The 25,875-nt window shown below is 48.8% G+C and overlaps 1 protein-coding gene and 1 pseudogene across 6 annotated transcripts in view; one reads left to right on the top strand and one right to left on the bottom strand.

Moving 5' to 3' along the window:
• Window positions 1-10,490, bottom strand: part of RBM25 (RNA binding motif protein 25) — a 333,704-nt gene extending 323,214 nt beyond the window's left edge. For 3 of the 6 annotated variants that reach the window (XM_078659492.1, XM_078659493.1, XM_078659494.1), the window contains exon 1: window positions 10,182-10,485. In XM_078659492.1, coding sequence (XP_078515618.1) covers window positions 10,182-10,391 — 210 coding nt within the window. In that variant the 5' untranslated portion in view covers window positions 10,392-10,485. Of the gene's footprint in view, window positions 1-9,830; window positions 9,968-10,181 lie in introns of all 6 variants that reach the window. The other 3 variants (XM_078659495.1, XM_078659496.1, XM_078659497.1) reach the window with 2 other exon arrangements.
• An 8,951-nt stretch (window positions 10,491-19,441) lies between these two features.
• Window positions 19,442-25,579, top strand: LOC144782529 (succinate dehydrogenase [ubiquinone] flavoprotein subunit, mitochondrial pseudogene; annotated as a pseudogene).
• The last annotated feature ends 296 nt before the right edge of the window (window positions 25,580-25,875 follow it).

Genomic DNA, 25,875 nt, shown 5'->3' with positions numbered 1-25,875 from the left:
GAGGGAAACCAGCCAATATAGAGGGCCACAAAGAGGGGTGTTTGTCCAGAATCATCGTCCTATTGAGCTGGATTGAGTTTTTGTTCATCCACAATGAGATGTGGCTGAAGCACAAGTTCAGATCAGAAGGTAATTGGATCTGTGCAGAGGACAGTGTAACGATTCCCTCAGTTTCCCAACAGTCTGCCCCATACAGCGTCCCCGCACCACCACCATATAAGCCCCACCATTAAACCAGGGCCGTAGATGCGGTGTCCGCATTCTCAGTAAAGCATGCGTCCACTGCAGCGTGTAGCGAGTCCGAATGGCACGTCTTCCAATGCCACGCAGGTATTGGAGGTCTCAGTCTGTGGGGGCGGAGAGTCAGCAGCAATGGACTGTGGTCCGAATATGTGCAGCCCAGGTATTCGGTAGCGTGAACGACAATAGTTTGTGAGCACCAAAACGCATCAGAGTGTGGAGGAGATGTAAGTGCGAGTAGCATGAGTACTCCCTATGCCCACTAAGCTGTAGGCGCCATATCTCATGTAAATCCCAAGGCACCATCCACTCCTGCAACATTGCTGCTCTCCTAAGAGTGTGGAAGGGGGAGGGGCAGCGGTTGAGAACGGTCCAGTTGTACATCCGCTACACAATTAAAATCTACCCCCACCACCATCTGCCCCACCGCTATGTGTGCTGAGAGGGATGCCAAGTAAGTCAGCTGGTCGTGATTGGGAGCATAGCAGCAGCAATGGTCATCTCCCGTCCTCGTAGTCGTCCTGCCACTAGCACATACCGTCCGTCACGGCTGTCAGGGTACGGGTCATTTCAAAGGGAACCCTGGGCGCACCAACACCCCCCGGGAAAAAGCAGAGTATCCAGTGACAAACCTGCCCCCTCCATCGTCTCAGAAACCTGCCCCCTCCATCGTCTCAGAAACCGCCCCACCTCTTCTTGTGTCAAATGGGTCTCCTGCAACACGGCAATCTGCACTACTGGGGTCCTGCCTCACCAGAAGCTCAGGTCTATCCCGTGCCCGATCAGTGCGGTCCATCTCATGTTGAGGGGTGGTTCCAGCATGCTTTCCCCGTGGCAAAACAGTGACCCAGGGCCCCTCTCTCCGGACAGTGCACAGTCCAATAGGGAGCTATTGTCCTCCAGCGTTCACTCCACTCCCCAGAGCAAAGAATTGATCCTGGGCCCCTCTCTCCAGGCCGTGGACCACACAGACCAGTCGTTGCCGGGCAAGCAACCATGTGCAGTTGTACCTCTGCAAATGAGTGGCTCAGTGTTTCACCATCCTGCCCCACCTCAGTGCGTAGCTATCCCTGCTGTCGCTCCCCAGTGTTAGGGGGAACGCCATGCTCACCTGATGAGCCGCCGAGCCCAGGCCATCAGCCCACTGCAGCACTCCGGTGGGGCCCCCCACTAAAGTCAGGTGCCGTATACAACCTCCCTATGGAGACCACAGTCACCAAGGACCGCTGCGTACCGTCTCCATATCCCTCAGGGTCTCCGCAGCTCTGGAGCAATAGAGGGCCTCACAGCAACACCGCTGCAGGGAAGGCCTCAGTGCCGCGATCTCAGGGTTCGCGAGAGCTGATAGGGCATCACCAGATCCGAATGAGGCAAGGTCCTAAATCTCGCCAGGGTCGGCCAGCCTTTTCTTCCGCCCCGCCTCCAAGAGCTCCTAGTCTCGGCACCTCCGTCTCCACAATGCTCAGGGCCAGCGCCCCAAGCCCATCTCTCCGCCAGCCCGGCCCCAGGCGTGTTGAACCTCATCTGTCTCAGAGCGAGGCCCAGGAGCATCCCATTAAAGCAGGTCCGGCCCTCCCAGCCCGAGCTCTGCAGACAACGCTCTTGTAGACGGGAAACTCTAGCTCGGGGCTCCCGGCTCAGTCATTACACTCGACCACCACTCGCTGGCGGCGGGGCCCCGGCACCTCAATTCACTTCAAGTGCTTTGTCTCAGTCTCCCCTGTCAGGGACACCCAGCAGGATAATTGCTGCGCCGGGACAGAGTTCATGCATCCGCCATCTTTGTTAGTTCGTCATGGCCCCACACCCACCCTTATGTCTGTTGTTCATGCAGTTTTGGGTGGAAATTGTTTTAAGTCCGAGTACTTCCAGCGGCCCAGGACCTTCCCATTCATGTGTAAGCGGAGCAGGGCACAGCTCTCCACAAGCCATCCTACCCACATCTAGACGCTACAGTGTCACTGTCCGGGAGGCATACACAAACCCCAACCACAAAGCCATTTACAGTCATGCGACTCTGGACACTGGTGTAAGGCAAAAAAAGTTGGGATAGGACAATACCAATTTTTTTAAATGTCCCAGGCCCAGATCTCTGTACTGGGCTGATTGTATGACATTGTTCTGTATACGGTCCATTAATTGTTATTTTTGCATTTGTCACCCAAAGTGTGACGGGAATGCGCAGACGTGGCTCCAGTGCTCTCCATGCCACTGGAGTCAAGCTGGCCTGGCTGAGGAGGGGTGAAACCCTGAAACCGGTCCCAGGATGCAGATTTCCAGCCCAGGAAGGACTTGGCCTGGCAGTTTGGACTGGATTGTTCCCATAGGGACCAAGGTAAAGACTGCTTTGCATATGTCTGGATTCAAACTGGAATGGCATGGGGCGAAAAAGAACAATTGCGTTAGGCCCAGATCTCTGTACTGGGGTGATTGTATAACATTGTTCTGCATTCTGCCCATCAATTGTTCTTTTTGCAACTTTCTAAATGTGCCATTTTCAGAATTGTGACTTAGCATCAAAGTTTATCATTAAAGACAATTTTATATTACACTTTAATGGAGACCAAATAGTGTATCCCTATCTGCTCCGAATCCAAAGTTAGCACTTATTACATTTAATAAAGTAGCCCAGTGTTAGTCAAAGGGAGAGATCGGACTTACCAGAGTGAAAAACAACTTTAGGGGTTTTTCCCTGCCAGGGCATGTAAAACTTAAGTACACATCCTACCTTTAAAATGCCACACACCTGCCCAAGGAGCTGTTATGGCCAACCTTAGGGGGAAGAAGTTTTAGGCCTGGAGAAAGTTTGTTTTCCAGATTGAAACTGCACTAAAGGCTGCAGCAGCAGGGCTGAGACGTGTTTTAAAGTGCTACTTTAGTGGGTGGCACAATGAGTGCTGCAGGTTTACTAGTAGAATTTAATTTACCTGCCCATGGGACGTGTAGTACCATATACGAGGGGCTTCCAAATAAATAAAATTCGCAAATCAGATGTAGGCCCACTTTACCATGGAAGAAAGAGCACAAGCACTTTAGCAGTGGTAAAGTACACCGTCCTAAAGCTTACAAAAACAAATTCAGCAAAAACAGGGGGGGGGGGGGGGGCGGGGGGGACGGGACTAAACATTTGGGGGTAACCTTGCACAGATCCAACGAAGCGAAAGCCTTAGAACTCTACCCAGCCTCACTCCTCTATATTTAAATTATCCTTATAGTGTAGGGTAAGGCCACTGGAATTGCACCATTCCGAGGCCGATGCTTGTTTCACATATTTATGGATGTGTTGCATGTACTACATAACCCATCATCTGCAAATTAACAAAAAATCTATTTCTAGCTCAAACAAATCAAAAGTTACTAAAAATGCAGCTATGTGTTCATGCGCAGTGGGAGGCCCTTCACAAAGGTTGTAATCTTTCATTTGCTTATTTCTATATTTATTTAAGCTAACACTAATATGGTGACATTTTCCCCAGACAGTATTACCATGTGTAAAATGGCAAAACCGAAAGAATGAATAATTCATAAAAAGGATCATATTATGCCGCATAATTTGCCTTTTCTAACCACATATTTTACTCAACCCAGACGCATAATTTAATACTACCTTCCTGCATTATTGCCGTGGCCCCAGGTAAGAGCTACCTCAGCCTACTTGAATATTTATACAAAACGGAATAAAAAATATTACCCGTCTGAGATTACCCATGAATTCCCAATTCATATTTATAATTAATAACGGTTAATGGAATTACAAGCACCACTGTCCCAACGAGTGAATTTTATATGACATCTCAGCTATCAACCACAAGGGCGACCCCAACGTTAATTGGATCGACAAATCAAGATATCTAAAATGTAAAAAATATCAAGTTTGCAACATACTGGCATGTGGGAACTCGCACATTTAAAATGTAATCTATTTAGCATGGAAAAGGAGCATTTCATTGTCTTTATGGAACCAGAGAGTTTTCACAAGAGTAAATGATTTGCAGCGCAGGGATGTGGAATTCCTATAGCCCGACACCCAGGACACATTGTTTGGGGTCAAGGGCAACAAGTTTTCACGTGTATTTTGTCCTTGGGACAATGAGGCCCAACCCCATGCAGCCCGAAACCCTTGGGCTGCCAGTCTGCAGTACCACATTATGGCTCAGGGAAGAGCACTGTCTAAGTAAAGGTAATGTGTTTGCCCCATATGTTAATGCTGTTCAAAATTGTATTTATGGTCCATTAATTTAAAGTCTTTATTATTAGGGCGAGCGCTCTTAGTAAATGTTGTATGCTCTGACAGAACTATGGACAGTGGTTCCAGTATAAAAATGTGTACACACGTTTCCAAAGTTAACAATATAAGGCTATGTATAATGCTCCCAGAATGCTCTGATTTGAAGCAAATATTTGCAGATGCTTGAAAGCAAGATGATTCTTTGCTTTCAAAATAAAATGTTCATAGAAAAATTAAAGCAGGCACAAAAAACATTTTGCTAAACTACTGTAAAATTTCACGTGCCATTTCTTTGCAATATCATTTAGTAATATGTGTTGATGCATGCTAGTATTTCCTAAAAATATTCATAATGGAAAATCAGTGTAACCAGTTTCAAATAAATTATAGGAAGCAAAAATAAACCTGCATTGGCAAAGCCAGTAGGTCTGAAATCAGTGGTCGGCTTTTTATAAAACAGTATGGGTGTGGGAGCTGCCGGGCTCTCACCATTATAGCAAACATTGCCAAAAGCAAAAATTATTTTTTGGGCTCAAAAAGCACACACCGCCATAGTAGTTACTGGCACTGAACAAAACTACTTTGTGTGCAGATATGCTCCTTGTGAAAGAGCAGAATGCTGTCAGTCACAGCGTAGCCAGCAGATATAGAGACAGAATTTTAATACACACAAATGTCACGGTCAACGCCAGACCAAATTAGGGGCCCAATTTATTAAAGAAATTCTCAAAAGTGCATCCGTGGTATATGTTCTTGCATTAAGTGCAGCTATACAGCTTTCGTGAATTCCCAAGAATTTACAGAAGTAGGACAAGAAACAGTACTCCTAGAAAACATTTGTAAACTGCATTTTAGCACGAGCAAATATGCATGTGTAGATTTGCTCATGTGAAAATCTGAGTGTTTGCAAGTTCACTTTCCCTCCAACCACTTTATTCCCAACTCTGGAAGAAGGTAAAAGAGAGCCATTGTCAGGAGTAAATTTCCAACATTTTTCAGTATGGAAAAAGATTAGAGACGAATTGGTAAAAACACTTAAAGTATGCAATTTAGCAGGTTTGCACAGACCCAAAAGGGCATTCTACCCAGGGAACTATTGCTTACCACTACATTCAGCCCCAGTAGGTAGATCTGCGGAAACGTAGCAACATAAGGGGATTGTAAGTATTCAAACACTATTATGGTATGAGCCTTGGCATAATCAGAGAGGCTAGATCAGAGCTTTTATATAATGAGATTGCTGCCATGATTCTTAGCTGCACTACATGGCACCAAAGGGGCAAGTAGATTTTTTGTTATAGGACAAGTGATTTATGAAGCCACCTGCCCCATGGACAAGTCGACATTTTATTGAATTCCACACCCCTGTGCAGCAGTATCTGGCTGAGGTGCAATAGGTGGTGCTCGGACCACTGCATTGCCATGAAGAAAAAAAAAACTAATGTGACTTTTAAAGTGGATTGCAAATCAAAACAACATTTTAGGCAATCACCTGAGTTTTACGAAGGCGTGTATGAATTTGCTATGTACACAACAAAAAAGTTAAACATCGTCACCCGCAAAATAAACACACAAAAAAAAAAATCACACATTGCGCAAATGTAAATACAGATGAATGAAATAAACTATTAAAGGTGGGACTTCTTGAAACAGAGGTCTTCATGAATAAACGTTGTTAGCCAATTATGAAGCTTGAAGTGCAGACAGCACTCACTAATCAACACAAGATCAGAACGTGTTGGCTGTGTTCGGCCTAGAATTATGTGGAACACCTTGCACCTCGTTCACTCAGGTAATGTGCAGCCAGAAAACAAAAATACAGTCCTAAAAATGATTTTATCATTGGTGCTCTTTCACATATCGACTTGAGTTATTTTCCTAGCTGAGAAAAAATGGAAGATTAAATACTTACAAAAGAAACAATGCAACTATTTAACCAAAATACTGTTCAATACTTTCACACCATCAATCTGTAAGCACCAAACATGAAACCGTTTAATACACTAGTATAGAACAAATATAGGAATTAAAAAACATTCACATTGATGAAAATTGAAGAAGGCTTGAAAATACATACTATATATTGTATATATGTGTGAACCCCAGGCAGCCGCCCACACCCAGGTCACAAGAGAGCATCCCTACTCTGAAATTACTCTGTTCCATCCAGGTTACAGTGGGCTGGGGAATTTGGATTCTTCGCCAAATAACAAACTGTTTGCATATAAACCACACAGCTGGGTATAAATTTACCATGGAAGTATATTCTTAAATTAACGAAATAAATACTAATCAGAACTCCAACCTTTTCATTTAGTGTTCAATTTCTAGTGCGTCAATGTACCATAGACTCTTCAAGAATAACATTGGAAGGAAAAAGGTTTAGAATTGAGAAGCGGATTAAGATACAGCTTTTATCAGCCAAACATCTTCACCAGCAGAAAATTAACACATTGAAAATTGTAACCCAAAATACTAATTTAAAGTGGGTTTGATAGTTATAAAATACAAAGTGTTAAGAGTGTCTTAAGCAGGACCAGCATCATCACCAGAAGGTCCTGGTGGAGTGCAGGAATGGGTGATATTTGATGTAAATACCATAGGGAAAGGGCTCAGATTGCATGTCTGTCCTGACTAAAGAATAGGTGTGTAGGCCAAGTCTTTTGAATCAACAGAGTCAACATAGTTGTCAATCTTAATCTAGGTAAAGTTTGGATGTATTTGTTAAGACTAATAGCCCACATTTATTGGGAACGTATTGGGGCAAGTTGAATCCTAAGGTGTATTAACTAAAATTGAATAAATAGCAATTTAAAGACGTCCAGGATTGGAACTTTGTGGTCATGGATTTAAGGGGTTAGGGTTTAACTCAACTACAAGATGGGGAAGAATCAGAAGTACGAGGTCCCATCGCCTCACGAGATCTGGGGCAGTGAAAAAAGTACCTCCATGAGCCATTGTCTAGTAAGGCCCATTACTTGAAAATGATTAGCAGGTGTATTCATTTTTGGAGTAGATTGCCAGCTGAAGAAAAACCATAGGTATCCCACACGATATAAACACGACCAACACCCCTTCTGATATAAAGGAATAAGAAATGGGGAGGAAGAGAAAGATTTTAGTCCATAAATGGAAGTGGTCTGGGGACTAAAAGCCTTCAATCAAAAGATCTTAGGTGGCTAATCTACAACTAAGTAAACACTTAGAAGTCAAACAGCGCCTTATTTGTGCAAAGGATCAGAGGAAGGAAGGGCATACAGTCTAGCAAAATATTGGGGAAAGGTATCGTGCATGGGCCAATCTTTTGAAGTAGCCAGGAGTTGAATTCATCATGAACACTGAAATAACTTTGCATCAACAGTAGCAGCAAAAAACGTTGCAGGCAAAATTCCTGGTGTTATGTGAAAAATCAGGAGGGGGTGGATCTGGGTGCTATGAACTAATAAGACGTTTGATGGACTGAAGGCCATGAAGTAACTTCTTCTGGCTTAAATTCCATCATGGAATTAATTTCGAAGGCAGATGATGGCTACATTTCATCAATGGTAGTGATTCGTGGAGCATGCATAGTTGGAAAGGGAGTGTCTCAGACCTACTACTGCAGCAAAAAATAAAAAAGGACTAATGGTCATTGGAAACGTTCTGCGCCAAAAGTCTTACAGAATAGGGCAGATGTCCATCAGCACTATGAGGTTCAGGGCTAATGTACAAGCTTGAACTATTTCAGGTGGTTTTAGGGCCGGACTTCGCTGTATCAATGAAGATCTCTGAAAAGCAGAATGGGACCAAGTTTCAGTTTAGGAAGAGAATAGGAGCATGAAAATCAGTAGGAGAAATAGATAACTAAAAGTGTATGGAAAATGACAGTATGGTCCATCCTCAATTGAAGAGATCTTGGAAGTTTCACAGATAGAAATAGTGGGGTTAACGTTAATAATGTGTGCAAGACGCCTAGTGGGATATCAAAGAAAGGTTCAGCTGGAAATATGTCCCATCCCTTAAGAGATTCATTGTGCTAATGGCACAATCAAATTAAAATGCCACAGAGGCAGGCAGCCCAGACCATTATTGAAAGCGGAAATGGATGTATATAATGTCCCCATCACTGAAAGAGATAAGGGACGCTAAGACTACCCTAAAAAATGAGGGCAATGTAATTTCAAGGAACATAGTAGGTCTGGGTAAAGAAAAGCTAACTAGAAAAAGTATTGGGAGGTACACTCTTCATATCACTTGAAGAGATTTATTGGGAGGGAGGCCCATTGATGAAGATGTGGCAGGCCATTATCCATCATTTGAAAAGGTTTGTTGAGGCTAAGCACCATCAACACTGAAAGAGCTTGTGTCTGTTGCTGGGGTGGCCCTGACCTATATTATACCAGGAAGCCGCATACAGTGGCAAATAGTAGCGCCAAATGAGGAATGCAGTGATGGGAGTCGTTGTTTAGGAACCATGACCTTAGAAGAGGCCTGGGAAGAAAGGCCACCCATTATAATGGACTGTGATGCTTCAACCCATCAGGTTTCAAGACTTCTTTGTAAGAAACAGGGAGTAGAAACCGGCTGTGTAAAGAGTTCGATGGGAGAGGTCGCTAAGCTTAATCATGACTGAAAGTTGTCAAATGGTAAAGGTCCTTCGTCATAAAAATGGTCCACTAATACTACCTCTGTTCACAGGCTAAGGGGAGTGAGGGCAATCACGAGTGAGGATGTTCTAATTTTAGTCAAAACATTACAAGTATGTTTACTAAAGTTCAAATTAATGGGAAGTGGGGGGGCAATGATAACAAATGGGAAGGTCGACAGAGGGAACAGCTCACCATAACAAGCTACTCAGGGCATATTAAGGTACATCATAATAATTAGAAGAGATAAAGGGAACCGGTAAAGGGGTCCAGCACAGGGTGGGTTAAAATCCACTATTTAAAGTGGTAGCGTGCAGTATCCAGCGATCACCACTGGATGTGGTCGGGATGTTGGAAGAGAATATAAAGCTGACTTCCTAGCCTGCTAATAATTTCCACTAGCGTGGGAATGTTTGAGTGCTGATGTGTAAAATTGGGGTATTTAACTTTATTAGTGTGGAAGTTTACGTACGGGACACATCTGGAGTTGTGTTCGCCCTCTTTGAAGGAAGCCATCTGGTAGCAAGTCTTGATCGTGAGCAACAGGAGACGTTTCAAGATTGAAAGAGTTAAGCTAGGACATCAGTGATGCAAGAAGCATAATGGGGGCTCTTGCTCCATCATCAAATCAAGCGAACAGCTCTTGCTCTCACTTGGGGGAGACAGGTTAACTATATCACAGACAATACAGTATATTACATTCAGAAAAAAGGTAAATAAATAAAAAAAATAATCACTTTAAACGTCCTGAACGTCGGCAATCCCGCCATGCTTCCAGCCGCACGCGTTATCTACACGGGGGATCCCTCTCTCTGCAGGGAGGGGGCCTCGCCGCCAACCCCGGGCCTCGGGAGAACGAGGCCGCAAACCGCCGCTGCACAGAGGATACAAAAGAACAGCGTTTCAATGGCAGCAGCCCTGAGCCGCCCGCTACCCCTCCCCACAGGCCCCGCTAGGGGCACAGGCGGCATCGCCGGCCCCCTCCCCACCATCTCTCGGCGGCCCCGGGAGCCCCGACCGCTCCCTGGGCCTACCTTTCCCACCCGCCCCAACCCCCAGGGCCCTGAGCCTCCGGTCGCCCCACTCACCCGTCCCTGACGGCTCGTGGGCCCACTCTGGTCGCGGATCGGGCGGCCTTGGGGCTCGCGCTGGAACGCTTGGTCGCTAGGCCGCAAGAACACAGACAGAACAGGCAGGCAGAGCGCGGCGGCCGTCGGAAGGGGGGGCGGGGTCACGTGACACACCCTCGAGCACGGCTGTGCAGCACGAGCCAGCACAGACAAATCTCCCACGACCATAGAGTCAGAAGCAGGGGAAAGACAGTCCCTCACGCAAGCTCACAACGTGCGGCGAAGAAAGATCATGAGTGGCACAGCGCACCTCGCTGCAGGAAGTCAGCTGTGACGTACTTGCGAAGAACACAGACGACAGACTACGGTAGCGCAGCTGAGTGAAGTGAGATCAGTCTATAATTGTGCTGCATTTTCCGTCCAGCTGCTTCCTGGTGTGATTGTAGTTTGAAGTTCATTCACTCAAAGATACGTAGGATAGGCTGAAAGAGGGACACAAACGGATATATGAATGTGTATACATTTTATAATAGGTAATGCTCGTGTGTTTTGAATGTATGGATCAACAAAAATAGTACGTATATTACGGTTAAGTTATAAAATCAGTCTGTCATAAAAAAAAAAAACATTCCCAGAAAATAGTTGTAGCTTTGATGCAAAACGTATGTTTTTTTGAAGGGTAGTTTGGAGGTCAAAATCATACATGCCAACGTATAGGAAAAGGAGGGGAAAATGTGCATTATATTGTAATTGAATTTATAGAGAGCTTACTGCGCCTCATGAGGCGTTTTATTGGTAGTAGCAGCCAAAAAAACAAGCATTGGCATAGCCAATATTGATGGCGCGTGGGTTACCAGCTTGGTTTGTTGTCCTTATACATCATGCTCTCAGTGCGCACATCTCAATGGGCACAACACTCCCCAAATTTAGCCCACGAGAGGCTCAGGTCATGATGGGAAACCTGGGGAAGGGAGGGGTATCCCGGATATACTGTACCCTCATTAATAATAGCCCTGTGGAGGGCTGCTCGGCAACGAGCAGGCCCAAGGCTTATTACATAAATATGACACCACACGAATAGTACTGGGTGTAGGCAGGAAGACCCCGAGCGGTCTCCCGCAGGTTTATTTATCCCCTCGGTGCGAGCCCGCCCCGAGGGGTGTGGGGATGCGTGTGGTGTTCGTTACAAAGTAGAGGAGCGCCCGGGTGGCACTCTACATCCCTCCTTTATTTTAGCTGGTACCAGGATCAAAGTTCTTCTTATGGTGAGGTACACATGAAGTCTCGGAGTCTCTGACTGGGCCCTGGATTGGGCCGTAGATGATATCTTGGATTGCGGCGGCTCGGAGACATCGCCACCTCACTGTGGCGTTCAGTGGCCTCATCACGGTCCGGGGACATGCAGGGTGTTCTCGACTGTACCCTAACCATAGGGCTCTCCGTTCCACTTTCCTCCGTCTCCGGACTCCGGGCTGGGGGCGATGCGGCCAGGTCCCTCGACGGTGTCCTGCAAGGGTGGACCTCGCTCCAAGCATCTGATTCAGGACCAGCAGCTCTCTTGAAGCTAGATACATTCCTGGTGACTCGTTGGTTTCTTCTTCGGGCCGTCACCATTGTTCCCTTGATCTCTTCTACGATCCAGACCTCAGGCTCGTAAGGTGTTCTGAATTTCCACCCGGGGTGCCGATCTTTGATCACCTCTGAGTCTCCTATGACAAACGTTGTCAGCTTGGCATGGCGCGCCTCGCTCGCCTTCCGATTGGTCGTTTCTCTTCTTGCTTGAACGGCTTTCTCATTCCTCGGTTCTGGGGCCCACTCCGGACCCGCTGGTATAATGTCTCTCGGGGCTCGTTTGAACAACAGATGGGCTGGAGTACACTTCGTGGTGCTGTGAGGCGTTTGACGATATGCCCCCCAAAACTGGGCAAGGGCAGTTTCCATGAGTCTTTCCACTTCCCCGTTGGCCTGGGGCCACAGGGGGGTGATCTTCCTGTGTCGGATGGCGAGGTCCTCTAGGTATCCCTGGAACTCCCTTCCTTGAAAAGGGGGCCGTTGTCAGACTTAACTTCTGCAGGGAGGCCCATCAGCGCAAAGGTGCGGTCCAGGGCTGTCTTCACCTGTGGGAATGCCGTAGATGACAGGACTTCCGCAATCGGGAACTTCGAGTACGAGTCGACAATTACCATCATGTGACGGCCGTCCGGGAAACTCCCGAAGTCCACGCTCGGGTGCGTCCACGGGGTCGTGCATGGTTCCTCGGTAATCACGGGCGCGGGCGCCGGGTCTCCGCCTGTGATGGTGCAGGCGTGGCATGATCTCACCATTTCATCGACCATTGCATCCATGGCTGGAAACCAGACCTTGTTCCTTAATCTCGCCTTGGTCTTGGCTGTCCCTTGATGCCCTTGTGATGTATTCCTATAGGTTCTGTATCGATCCCCCTATTCCTGACCCTGTTCTGGTTAACAAGTTAACTAGCAGCCATCCCATGATGCAGAAACCGTTATCTGATGAAGCCACACCACGGCGCTGGAACGTGTTATCTGATTAGGTCATAACGCTTGCCATCTAATTAGACAAGCAATATTCCTCCAGCCCTGATAAGGCATACGGAGTTCTCAAAACAAATCAAACCTATGACAACCTGGGAAAAACCCTGCGGCCATTGTTTTGATTTCACAGAGAACTTCAGCAAAAGAATGTGCTAACGACCAGCTCGTATGACATCCTTATTGACGTATCTATGTCCATCCTTACGTCCATCTCGGCACCTTACAGGTATAAATATTACCGGTATTGCCTTAAGCAAACACACGCGGTGGTGACGAGATCGGAGCAGCCAGACTTGCCGAAGCCCAGAGCAGAGCAGACCCCGCTGGCGCAGCCCCGCCTTCCTGACGCGCTGAGAACGAGACGCTGCTTTCTCCTGCCGAGAAATCCAGCTCCGGCGCTTCCGGGTAGCCCTCGCAGGCAGCCTGGAATATCGAGACCAGAGACGAGAGATACCATCCCTCAACCATCCTAGATTCCAGGTACAGAACTGAATAAACCCCTTGCAGAGAATTCTTGAGTCAGTCACTTGGCAAAACAAACTTAACTTAAACTGCTACTTTCTATTCCCGCCCACGTATTAGGCTTAGGTCAGGTACACCGGGGTAGGCGTAGTTAGAAACACCAGTTGAGTACGATTAGTCAAATGTATATGTGTATGTATCTATTTTATCCATTTTAAACCACGTTATGGCTTAGAAACCATATAAATGTTTTACAGTATTATTTTATACTTCTGCTTTTATTGTATGCACTTTACTTAACCATAAGTATTGCGATAATATCGATCCATTTCTCTTGTATGAGAAAAGAGACTGATCAATAAATACCATCTTTTATTGAACACGCCCGTCTCTTCCTTTTCTCTACAATCTGGTGAGACTAAGAATGCACGTACTGACTGAGTAAAATAAGTTGTCTTTTGTTTTCACACGACTCTAGAGATACACTCTCGATTAGGGGAGAGCAAAGTTGTCATGTTCTATGGTTGTCAGAAACTAAATCCCTTCTTGTCTATCCAGGGAGGTTCAACTCCTCCTTGCCTATTCGAGAAAGTTTCTAGTGAACTCTGAGCTAGCTGGCAAACCCAAAACTTTAAGTCTAATATCGACAATAGAAGACCTAGTTAACGTCTGGTCTAGGCCTATACTATTGAAGGTATTATTCCAATGCGCAGAGCCTATTGGGATAATAGGAACTACACTACACCCTACATGGGCTAACTCTAGGATTTTCTTCTGCAGGCCTTCCGGGATCACGATTAGATGACCTCTGAGAATGACGCCACTCTCCCCTACGCTCAGCTCATGCCTCACTTGCCACAGTTGCTGTCGGGCATGATGGACCTCTAGCCGGAGGGTTCGTGATCCATCCAGGAAGTGCGCCCAGCTGTTTGTCTGCAGCGCTTCTTTTACTTTGGACAGGGTGTCATCTTCCAATGTGGCCTGGCCTATGTCGGATAGTGTCATTGCTTTGGGACAGGGAGATTGTGAGACCATGTGGATGAAGGCTTCAATCCCCGGGGCGGCGTCTGGGGCATGCCCCGAGGCCCTTGATTCCGGGTGCCGTGATAGGTAGTCTGCAGGATTGTGAGCCCCTGGTCGGAATACCACTTTGAAGTTATAGCCTTGCAACTGCACTCCCCATCGTTCAATGCGCGGGGGAGCCAACCGGGTCGAACCTGCAAACAGGGGTATCAATGGCCTGTGGTCGGTGACCACGGTGAATTCTTGGCCGCATAGATAGAGGTGGAAATGCTGGCACGCCCACTTGATGGCAAGCGCCTCCCGTTCAATCTGTGCATAACGCGTCTCGGTATCGGTCAGTGCCTTACTGGCGTAGCCACCGGCTTCCACACATCAGCCCCGTGTTCTTGTAAGAGCACTGCACCCAGCCCGACCGGGCTCACGTCGACGACTAATTCCGTTTTGCGTTGGGGTTGGAAGTACACCATCACCATTTTGTCAAGCAAGCTGTTCTTGATATCATGGAACGCCTTGTTGGCGGCTACGGACCACTCCCACCTTCGGTCTTGACGCGTGAGGGTCCTCAGAGGCTCGGACATGGCTGCCAGGTTCGGGATGAACCGGCCACAGTATGTGGCCATGCCCAGGAAGCTCCGCACTTCGGTGGGGTTCCGGGGAGGGCTCGCTGCTCGGATCGCCTCCGCCTTCTTGGGATCCACCTTTAGCCCTTCTCGCGTGAATGTGTATCCGAAAAAGTCTATGCTCTCTTGATAGAATGAGCATTTGGATCTGTGTAGGGTCAGACCGCTGTCCACAAGTCGCTGCAGGGTAGCTCTCAGGTGAGCGTGGTGCTCCTTCAGGGTGTCGGAGTATACTAGGATATCGTCGCTGAGGTTGATGACTCCGCTCAGTCCCGATAGCACCTCCCGAATAGCGTTTTGAGAAACCTCAGCGGCTGAGGAAACCACAAAGATGAGTCTTCGATAGCGGCGTAGCCCCACGTGCGTCGAGAAGGTGGTTATGTATCTGCTTTCTGGCTCCAACTCCAGTTGATGGTATCCCGCATTCAGATCGAGCTTGGAGAACCACTTTGCGCCATTTAATTCCGCCACTATGTCGTCCATGGTTGGGGTGATATGCCGCTCCCGCTTCACCGCCGTGGTGGGCTACCTCATGTCGACGCATAGTCGAATCGCTCCTGGCTGCTTGGGCTTGGGGGCTACCACCAAGGGGGATACCCAGGGTGTGGGTCCGGACACCTTCTCTATCACCCCCAGTTCCTCGAGTTTCCTGAGTTCTTCCTCCACCTGCGGCCTGAGATTAAAGGGCACACGCCGGTGCCGGAGGGCCACCGGCCGTACTGATTTGTCAATGTGCAGTCGAAACTTCTTTCCCTTGAGTTTACATAGTCCCTGGAAGAGCTCTGGAAACCTTTCAAGCAGGGCCTCAGCGTGGGATTCGTGGACTTGGTTAGCAAAGAATACAAGCTCTAGATCTTCTGCCGTGTGGCAACTGAGCAAAGTTCCCTTCTTGCCTTCAGTCACGTGGAACTTGGCCTTCGTGGACAGTTTCCCGCTCAGGATGGTGGTTTGGATGACCCCTCTCAGTGGCAGGGGATCAGTGCCTCCGTAGGTGTAGATTCTCGCGCTCGATGGCTCGAGCGCCGGCTTGGGCGAGAGCTTCTCATGCTGGTCTGAGTCCATTACATTTACGGATGCACCTGTGTCTATTAGCGCCTGGACTTTGCTGCCGTCAATGGTGACCGAACACATTGGTGGGGGACGTCTCTTGGTGCCTGCCCGGTTGACATACGAGATGACAAACACCTCCTCGTCATTGTCGTCTTCATACATGGGGCGTTTGCCTTGCGCTTGGTCGTCTGGTGGTGGTGCTTGTTCTTCCAGCGATAGTTAACAGACACGCTGTGGCAGGCCCCTGGCCCTGGGCGTGGCTCGGAAACGTCCTCCTCGGCACACTTTGGCATAATGGTTGGCCGCCCACAGCGGGAACATATCTTTCCTCTAGCTCCGCACGTGGCGTCTGCTGGGTGGTCTTCTCCGCAGTATCCGCATTGGTTCTTTGGTGTGAATTTTGGTGCTTGACGCGTTTGTGAGGGCCTTCTTTGGATGGTGTCCACTTTCTCCTCTTTGATCGGTGGGAGCCGGGTAACCGACGGAGTGGCTACAGGGGAGTGTAGGGCGGCTTCCATTACCTCCGCTCTGGCATCGGACAGTTTGTGGGACCGAGCTAGGACCAGGATCTCGTCGAGGGAAATGCCCGGCTGGCGTAGTATCAGTTTTCTCAGCAACTTGGACCGACATCCTACGATGATTTGGTCTCTGATCTCCTCTCTCGGCTCTCTGAACGGGCATGTGCTTGCTAGCCGGCGGAGTCTTGTGTAGAACATGTCTACGGACTCGGATTCAGTCTGCCAGGCCCTCTTGAACTTGAACTTTTCAAAGTCATTGTTGAGTTGCGGGTCGAAATGGGCGTTCAGCGCATTGACCGCCACATCATAGTCGTCATCTTCCCCCGTGTTTGGGAGTGTTTCAAACAGATCGTAAATTTCCTCTCCCCCATAGTAGATGAGGAGCGACCTCTTGACTGTCCCATCAGTTTCACGTGTCCCTTTGAAGTAGTGATTGAGCCTCCCCACCCATGCCTTCCATCTGGGGGCTGCAGTAGCCGGGTCGGCGGATTAGCTAAACGGGGGCAGGGGTGCGACAGCAGTGTGTGCGTTCGTCGGTGTCGGGGGCCTCGGCGCAGGACCAGGGTTCCCTCCTGCTCCTTGCTGTGCGGCTGCGGCCGCTGGCGCTGCTGCTGTGGCTGCCGGCGCTTGGACACTCATGGCGGTGTTGCGACGCAGTAGGGCGTGGCTCCTATGTGTTCTGCGTCAGTGGCGACGCTTTGCCTTGCTTGGTGCTGGACTGGACGTGTGCGGTCACACCCCGCTCTGCAGGCTTCCTGTGGGGTGCGACACCTGCGCTCGCTGGCTCAAACCGGCCTCACCACGTGTAGGACACCGTGTGCAGGTGGGTGGGCGTGCTCGAGCCCATGCACAACTTATGCCTCTGTGTCCTCAGAGTACGTGACACTCCTTCACTACTTATCACGTTTGTGTCTTTCTTACTGCTTCCCCCACTCTTCTTAGCAGTTTCAAAAGCCTGTTATTTTGCCAAAGCTTGATGCGAATACCCACACGCGCTGCGCAGGGTCTCGCTTGGCCTCTGGTGCTGAAAACGGCCCTCTGCTCACAGCCACGGACACCGAGTGTGTCGTCTGGGTGCTTCCGCCATGCACGTGGTGGGGAGGTGGGGGCCGTGCGCGCGCGCGCAGGCACCACAGAGGGCAGCCCCGGCCGGGGCCCTTTGCTTCAGGCTGCACCGGCGTCTTCGGCCGCTCGTATCAGAGCAGGCTGTTCTGGGCGGGGGGGGGCCACCGGAGGTGCCCAGAATGCAGGTAGGCCGCAGCGGTGTGCGCTTCCCACTCACTGCAGCAGAACTGGGGGCCCGCCAGCCGAAAGCGTTCCGTACGGCAGGAGACGCGTGGGCAGGCCCGCACCGGTCGACAGGCAGTCTCGGGCAGGATCGGGCACGCTGGGACCCTCGTGGCTTCTCCGACCCCACAGCTCAAGCGGGGCAGACGCGGGTGGGCTCCGCGCGCCTCGGAGCTCGCAGGCACACGTGGGTGGAAGTGTACCGGCCTCGTCGCCAATGTGGAGGGCTGCTCGGCAACGAGCAGGCCCAAGGCTTATTACATAAATATGACACCACATGAGTAGTACTGGGTGTAGGCAGGAAGACCCGGAGCGGTCTCCCGCAGGTTTATTTATCCCCTCGGTGCGAGCCCGCCCCGAGGGGTGTGAGGATGCGTGTGGTGTTCGTTACAAAGTAGAGGAGAGCGGGTGGCACTCTACAAGCCCGACAATGCTTGCTCCACTCAGGACCCGGTGAGAAGGATGGCTGGGCCCTCTGGAGGAAGAGGACTGGCGCAACGCCCTTATGGCCCCCAAAACCATCACAACTTCAGCCAGACGCCACCAAATCCAACTAGATTACCTACACACCACTTATCTTACCCCAGATCGCCTTTACAGAGCGGGCCTACGCCCCTCTCCGAGCTGCGCACGCTGTGTTCATGAACCAGCAGACTTTTACCACATGATCTGGACCTGCCCACACCTTGCCTCTTATTTGGCTGCAATAGAGTCCGAGCTCTCACACATCCTGAGCTGGCAGGTTCCCCAAAATCCCCTACGACTCATTTAGGATTAATGGATGGCCTAGGTCAGTGGTTCCCAAACTGTGCGCCGCGGCACCCCGGTGCGCCGTAATGAGGTGCCAGGGGCGCCGCGCGCACGATGAGGGAAAGCTATGTGAATGTGCGCAATTAACAAATGATGCGTCTTTCCTGTCAGCTTGAAGGCAGCAATCCTATTTAAATTACCCAGACGCAGTGCAACAAACGGGGGTGTTACAAATGCCACCTGTGTAATCCTGAATCATGGTTTGGCCCAAGAGTTCAGGGCCGCCATACGAGTTTACGACGTGCTTTCACGTAGCCTCCATTTACCCGTGCACAGCAGTCTGTGGAGCCTCGAGCGTTATTGCTGCCCGTGTTGTGCTTCGCCTCTTAGGACCCTCTTCTTCACGAATTACACAGGTTGGTTGAAATACTCCTTGCTTTCTTACTGCAAAGAAGGGGGACATGACAAACTTGTGACCCGCAAGCAGCCCCTGTATTTATGCTGGGTGCTGTTCATGACGTACTCCTACTCTACTCCTGTGAAGAAACACCGCGCTGGAATTTACAAGCCCTGGCCTAGTGTACGGAAACAGGTTTTGAATAATGTATGTTTCCACACTACTAGGCCAGGGCTTGTAAATTTCGGCGCTGTGTTTCTTCACAGGAGTAGAGTACGAGTACGTCACAAACACAGTGCAGGAACAGCAGCCAGCACAAATACAGGGGCTGCTTTGGGGGAGAAGGAGGGGTGTTCACGAGTTTGTCATGTCCAAACACAAACGGGGGCCGTTTGGCTTGCCTTTGCCGCGCCTTCATGCTTCACAGCATGCCAGTTGCACGTCCGCGCATTGGCCTGCTTTTTTTTTGATCGATAGGGTGCTTAGGAGGCAGCATGTGGTGGCCACTACTAACTATCCATGTATAACGGACTAGCTAGCACTAGCACACTCGTTCTGTGCAATTCGTTCTAGTTTAAGTCAGAGATAGCGAGTGAAGCTGTTGTCATATCCAGGAGTCATGGCCACATCTCAGTGCACTTCCAAACTGCAGTTTGTTGCCATATGCCTGCAGTATGCCACAACAATGAAAATACAGCACTTTACCAACCTTAGTCATAAAAAAAAACACCCTTCCACTCACCCTCCATGGTAAATCCGTCATAGACCATTTCTGGAGGCCTTGAAGCCTGTTTGTTTCTAATCCAGTCTTGCTATTAGGCTGTGCTTCACTCTAGCTGTGCAAGGGTTTTGGTGGTGCTTTGCCTATGGCTCAGAGCATCCAGTGGGTCTTAAAGAGAAGGAACTAAGGGCCTTTTACCCTCAGTAATGCTCTCTAAGCATCACATTGCACAAGCACCTTTACCGGGTATTTGCCAAAGCAGTACAGGGCACTGGGACGACTGCTTGATCCATGATCCACTGCACCGATGAGGCAAGCCCTCCACAGGTTCACACTAGACAAGCTCACAGTACACACTAGTCTTGGTCTCAACATGCACAAATAAAGCATACACTGCACACAATACTAACGTAATGTGTCACACCCATTTAAAAACCTCACACTGATTTGAAAGATTCACACCTGTGATTTGTAGAGCAGCAATGAACATGTGTGCACTCCTTCTTTGCCCTCTTGTTCGTCTCCATCTCTCTCACACACACTTCTCTCTCACTATTTCCTCTTCCCCATCATCTCTCTTTCCGCCCTCCCACCACAATCCACAGATAACAATAAAATCAGCTCATTAAAAGTATATCTGTGCCATGCAAAGGAAGGCACCCTTCTCAATGCGTTGCTGATCAGGATGCCACCCCTTGCCCACTCACCTCACACAAAACCAAGTCTGATTTTCGATTTATTTGAATTGAGCAGCTAGCTAGTAGCCAGAATGGCCGACACGGAATAGTAACTAGATTAGGAAGCGCTCATCCGTTCGACACACCCAGCCCCACCTTCTTGTTTGTAATGGTTTTATCTCCCCTGAGAGAAACACTCTTACATTCTTCTTTGTCATCTATATGAGTTGATTTGTATATAATTTGTCATAACAGTGTTGGCTTTGATTCAGCTGTATTTATTATTACTTCTCGCTATCTCTTGTATGTTAATATTTCCCAAGTTATGTTAAGTGCTCTGATGTGCCTGGGCTTTTTACGTGGTACATAGAAATAAATGTAATATCACGTCTCCATGTATTTTGTTTTAAACTTGTATGCAATTTTAATTTGCATCATTATTTTTCTTTCATGGTTTCCATGCCCCCACTTTCTTATGGGCATATCAGAGTGGAACAGAGAACCACAGCTAGAAGAAGGGAAAGGGTTGTTGTAGGAGACAAAAAGACACTTTTGTAATCTACTTCATCGGCTTCATCCCAGTTAAATTCAGGGAGAAAACTGTAAGTACTCCAGAGGTCGTGCTTACATTCTCCCACCAGTAAAAAAAATTGACATGATGGGGAGCCCCGGCCAGCTGCCAATTAGGTCAAGGGAGCCACAGGTCAAAAAAGTTTGGGAACCACTGGCCTAGGTGGATCCTGAACTGACAGAGTGTTCCTAGGGACAGCCATCGCAATTCCTAAACATGTCATTGCCGCAACATGGGCACAGCCTAAACCTCCAAGTATAACCAAATGGCGCCAGGGAGTGGGCTGGCGCGCCACACAGGAAAACCCCCTATTTGAGACCCGGGGGTGCCCTACTAAGTACCAAAGGGGCAGGGGCAAATAGACAAATCAGTTAGATTGATTAGAATTGAAACCCGCCTATATACACAAATGTAATGTTTATGTGCTGTGGTCGTAGACTGATGCGCTTACCTGTACCTAGGCTTTCCTGTTTTCACTTTCTATTTTTGATACATTCTGGTGGTGTTTTTTCAGTGTTTTCCAGTGATTTCAATACCTCAAAAAAACAGTGCTTTTCAGTGGTTACTCATTTTTGCGCAGTAAAAAACAACTGAAACAGTGTTTTACCGGTGTTTATGGAATGCTTTGCTTATATTACTGCTTGCTTTCTTCATTGATGCATGGTATATAGACAGTGTACATGAGGTCCAAATACATTTTTACAAGTCATACATATTGTAGTACACCATACAATATTTCTTCAGTGGGTCTTTGGTCATTCGCGCTTTCTCTTTCCTTCCCAATATCGCAAAGTAGTGTTTTCGTGTGTTTTTGGACGGGTACGCCTACTCTGCATTTCATTAGCGTTAGTTGTCACTCTTATCCGTGGCGATGTTTTTTGCAGCAGCTATCGCTGGAAAACTGGCGATGTTGGCAGTTTGCACCAGCTTGGGAATGGGGCGATGAATCCATCTCCACTTTTGCCGCGCTAAAGTCCTGATAAATCGACGATAAGTCCTTCAATCAATCAATCAAGTAATTTGTAAAGCTCACTACATACCCGTAAGGGTTTCAAGGCGCTGGGGGGAGGGCGGGGCTGGGTGCTGCTGCTACTGGTCGAAGAGCCCGGTCTTGAGCTGTCTCCTGAAGGTCAGCAGGTCTTCGGTTTGTCGTAGGTAGAGGGGGAGGGTGTTCCAGGTCCTGGCGGCACGGTGGGAGAAGGACCTGCCTCCGGAGCTTGTTCTACGGATGCTCCGGATCGTGGGCAGGGCATGGTCGGCAGAGCGGAGTTTCCTTTTGGGTACGTAGAGTAGGTTGTTGAGATAGGCTGGTCCGGTCTTGTGGAGTGCCTTGTGTGCGTGGATCAGGAGCTTGAAGGAGATTCTCCTTCGACGGGGAGCCAGTGTAGGTTCCTCAGGTGGGGGGTGATGTGGTCGCGGCGTGGGACGTCGAGGATCAGGCGTGCAGAGGCGTTCTGAATTCTCTGTAGTCTGTTGATGAGCTTGGACGAGGCTCCGGCGTAGAGGGCGTTTCCGTAGTCGAGTCTGCTGCAGACTAGGGCCTGGGTGACTGTTTTCCTCGTGTTTGTCGGTATCCATCTGTATATCTTGCAGAGCATGTGGAGGGTGTTGAAGCAGGCGGAGGAGACTGCGTTGACTTGTTTGGTCATGTTGAGTTTTGAGTCGAGGATGATTCCCAGGTTGCGTGCGTGGTCTGCGGGGGCCGGGAGGGGTCCCCAGTGCTGTGGACCACCATGAGTCGTCCCATGCGGAGGGGGTGGACCCGAGGATGAGGATCTCCGTCTTGTCTGTGTTCAGCTTGAGTCGGCTTTCCTTCATCCAGTCGGCGATTACCTTCATCCCCTGGTGGAGGTTGGATTTGGTAGTGAGAGGGTCCTTGGTGAGGGAGAGGATCAGCTGTGTGTCGTCGGCGTAGGAGATTATGTTGAGTTCGTGCTGTCGGGCGATGAGTGCTAGTGGTGCCATGTATATGTTGAACAGTGTCGGGCTGAGGGAGGATCCTTGAGGGATGCCGCAGATGATCTCAGAGGCCTCGGACCGGAACAGGGGGAGGCGGACTCTCTGAGTTCTCCCGGAGAGGAAGGATGTGGTCCAGTCCTTGAGAATATGGCCCTAAGCTGCTTCCAGGAGCTGAGCAGAAGTACAAGGAGGTAGAGGGTACAGAGTCTAAATGTACAACAGAGGGTCATTAGTGAGTAAATATACTTTATATAGTTTACATATTTACATAGCTCCCAGAGGCCCTAATAGAGTCAAAATCGGCAGAGTGTAGCTGAAGGGGCTCTAAGAATGGGTGAAAGAACAACAAAGCCTTGTTAAGTAAATGGTCTTTTTAAAGACCTGTGAAGTACTCGGGTGTGGGTGCGGAAGACCACAACAGCTCCTCTCTCCCCACGTGAGCCAGGCAGGGGGCCTGGAGTTGCTCTGGCACTTGGACTATTCACACCTCGGCTCCCCATGTGCCGGATTTGCCCAGAAGCAGTGTTTTCCCCTCACACCTCCACACCAGGCCACCACAGGCAGGCCAATGGGGGTGTGGATACAAGGGATGGCGGGACTTCATTCCACCTCATACCTCTAATTGAGAGTGCTTTGAATTAGGGGAGCATGTGTAGTGAGAGATCCATTGGCTTCCCATGAGAGCTGTTCGTATCACACTTAAAAATAATTGCCAAAGAGTTTATCACTGTGTACCTCTTTGCATAGTGAACATGTTAATGCTAATATTTGTGAGATCAATTTTGTTTTACTTTTAAACGTCTTTTAATTTCCTACCTTTGCACCTTCTGTTGTCTTTTTGCAGTTACTGTACACACTTTGCTTTTTTATTTTCGCTTGTGCTTCTTTGTTTTGCTTTTTTAAATTAACTTGTACCTTTCAATATACTCTTTCTTTTCTGGCTCCCTTTTTCTGTTTCCCATTTTGAAATGCTTTTTAACTACACACTGTGTCTTTCTCTGTGCCTCTTTCTAAGCCATGGTGAGGCATTGTTCTGTAAACGTGCCTGCACCTCTCCCAGTAGATAGTGCCTGCCTAAATGGTAGTGAAGAAATTATCTGTGGAATAACGCTATCCTATGGGATTTAGCTGGTCACAATGCACGCATAATGTCAGGGCTACCGATTTCTGATCCTGTTTCTTTTTTTTACTTCTCATAAAGGAAAAACACACAAAGTCGTGGCATTACGAATGACATACAGCCTCACCTGCAGCAGGGCTCGCTCCAGCGCCCATGCACTTCTGAGACCAATTCGTTTAGCCGAACACTGTCTCTTTGACGTGGCTGTAAATGTTACCTCTCCTTTCCAATCAAAAACACAGCAGGGCGGACCATCTGCTCTGCACGGCCTCCCCCGGCGCCGCTCTCGGCTGATGGTTTGTACAGCTACAAGCCGCACGCAGAATCCTTGCACTCACAGTCCTTTGCTAAAGATTCCACAGTGAAGAGATTTGTCTGATGAGTGATAACAAGTGTAAAGTGAAGTGTGAAAAGGTAACAGTCTCCCAAACTGAAATGTTTCAAAACTTTCATGAGCATATATTTGCAATGCAAGTGACGCTCTATATGATGCTGATGGGGTTGAATCAATTGACCACAACAGCCTCTCAAAGTTATTGACGGGGCAGTTGTGGGCTGCAGCTACCACAGTTGTCACTCTAAATTTTCATTTCACCGTTACAGGAAGGGACACATGCTAAAGTTTCAGATTCGATTTCCACCCAGTACCCTGTGGTGGGCCATGAATTTGATGCCATTGTGGTTGGTGCTGGAGGAGCTGGCTTGTGGGCAGCCTTTGGCCTATCGTAGGCAGGATTTAACACCGCATGTATAACTAGCTGTTCCCCACCAGGTCTCACACTGTTGCTGCACAGGGTGGAATCAACGCCGCTTTGGGGAACATGGAGTCAGATGACTGGAGATGGCACTTCTATGACACGGTGAAGGGCTCCGTTTGGCTGGGAGACCAGGATGACATCCACTACATGACTGAACAGGCACCCGCCTCTGTTATTGAGGTGGAAAACTATGGCCTGCCTTTCAGCAGAACAGAGGAAGGAAAGATCTATCAACGTGCCTTCAGAGGGCAAAGCCTCAATTTTTGCATAGGGGGGCAGGCGCATCGGTGCTGCTGCGTGGCGGACAGGACAGGCCACTCGCTTCTACACACCTTGTATGACCGGTCTCTCAGATATGACACAAGCTATTTTGTGGAGTACTTTGCTCTTGATCTGCTGGTGGAGAATGGCGAGTGCTGCGGTGTGATTGCGCTCTGCATGGAAGATGGCTCTATCCACCGCTTCTGAGCCAGGAACACGGTCATAGCCACGGGGGAATACGGGTGCACCTACTTCAGCTGCACGTCTGCTCACACTGTAACCGGGAATGGCATGGCCATGGTCACCAAGGCGGGGCTCCCCTGCCAGGACTTGGAGTTTGTGCAGTTCCATTCCACAGGTATCTATGGTGCCGGCTGTCTCATTACTGAAGGGGCTTGTGGCAAAGGAGGCATGCTCGGGAACAGTGAGGGGGAACGCTTTATGGAAATATATGCCCCTGTTGCAAAGGATCTGGCTTCGCAAGATGTTGTTTCCCGTTCTATAACAATTGAAATCCGCGAAGGAAGAGGGTGTGGTCCTGACAAAAATCATGTATATTTACAGCTGCACCATATTCCACCGCAGCAGCTGGCGAGCTCTCGGATCACGAGTCTGCCTCAGTACTCAAGCACTGCTGCTGCTCCTCGCCAAGATTTCCTTCTCCTTCCGCGTCTCACTTCGTGCCTCTAGCGGCAGGTCCACCCAGACAATGATGTGAGTTTTCTGTTGTAATGCTTTGGCTCCAACAAGTGGCCAAGTGGTGCAACAACTATGAAAATCAGTGACACTCGGTTTAAACTGGGTCAGCTGATTTTCACCCCGTAGGGTACTGTTGGGCAGAGTCGGGTTTAACCGAATTCCGGACAGCCTACTTGTACCCAACCAATGCAAATGTACTCTGAATTGTCATTGAACAATGATCAAATGGGTCATGCTGCTATTTGTTTTTACTCATAAATCAATAAAATTGTTTATAAAAAAAAAAG

This window comes from Lissotriton helveticus, chromosome 9, assembly GCF_964261635.1.
Source record: "Lissotriton helveticus chromosome 9, aLisHel1.1, whole genome shotgun sequence".
NCBI lineage: Eukaryota > Metazoa > Chordata > Amphibia > Caudata > Salamandridae > Lissotriton > Lissotriton helveticus.
The sequence above is the reverse complement of the archived record's forward strand: the minus strand, read 5'-3'. Positions and strand labels throughout refer to the sequence as shown.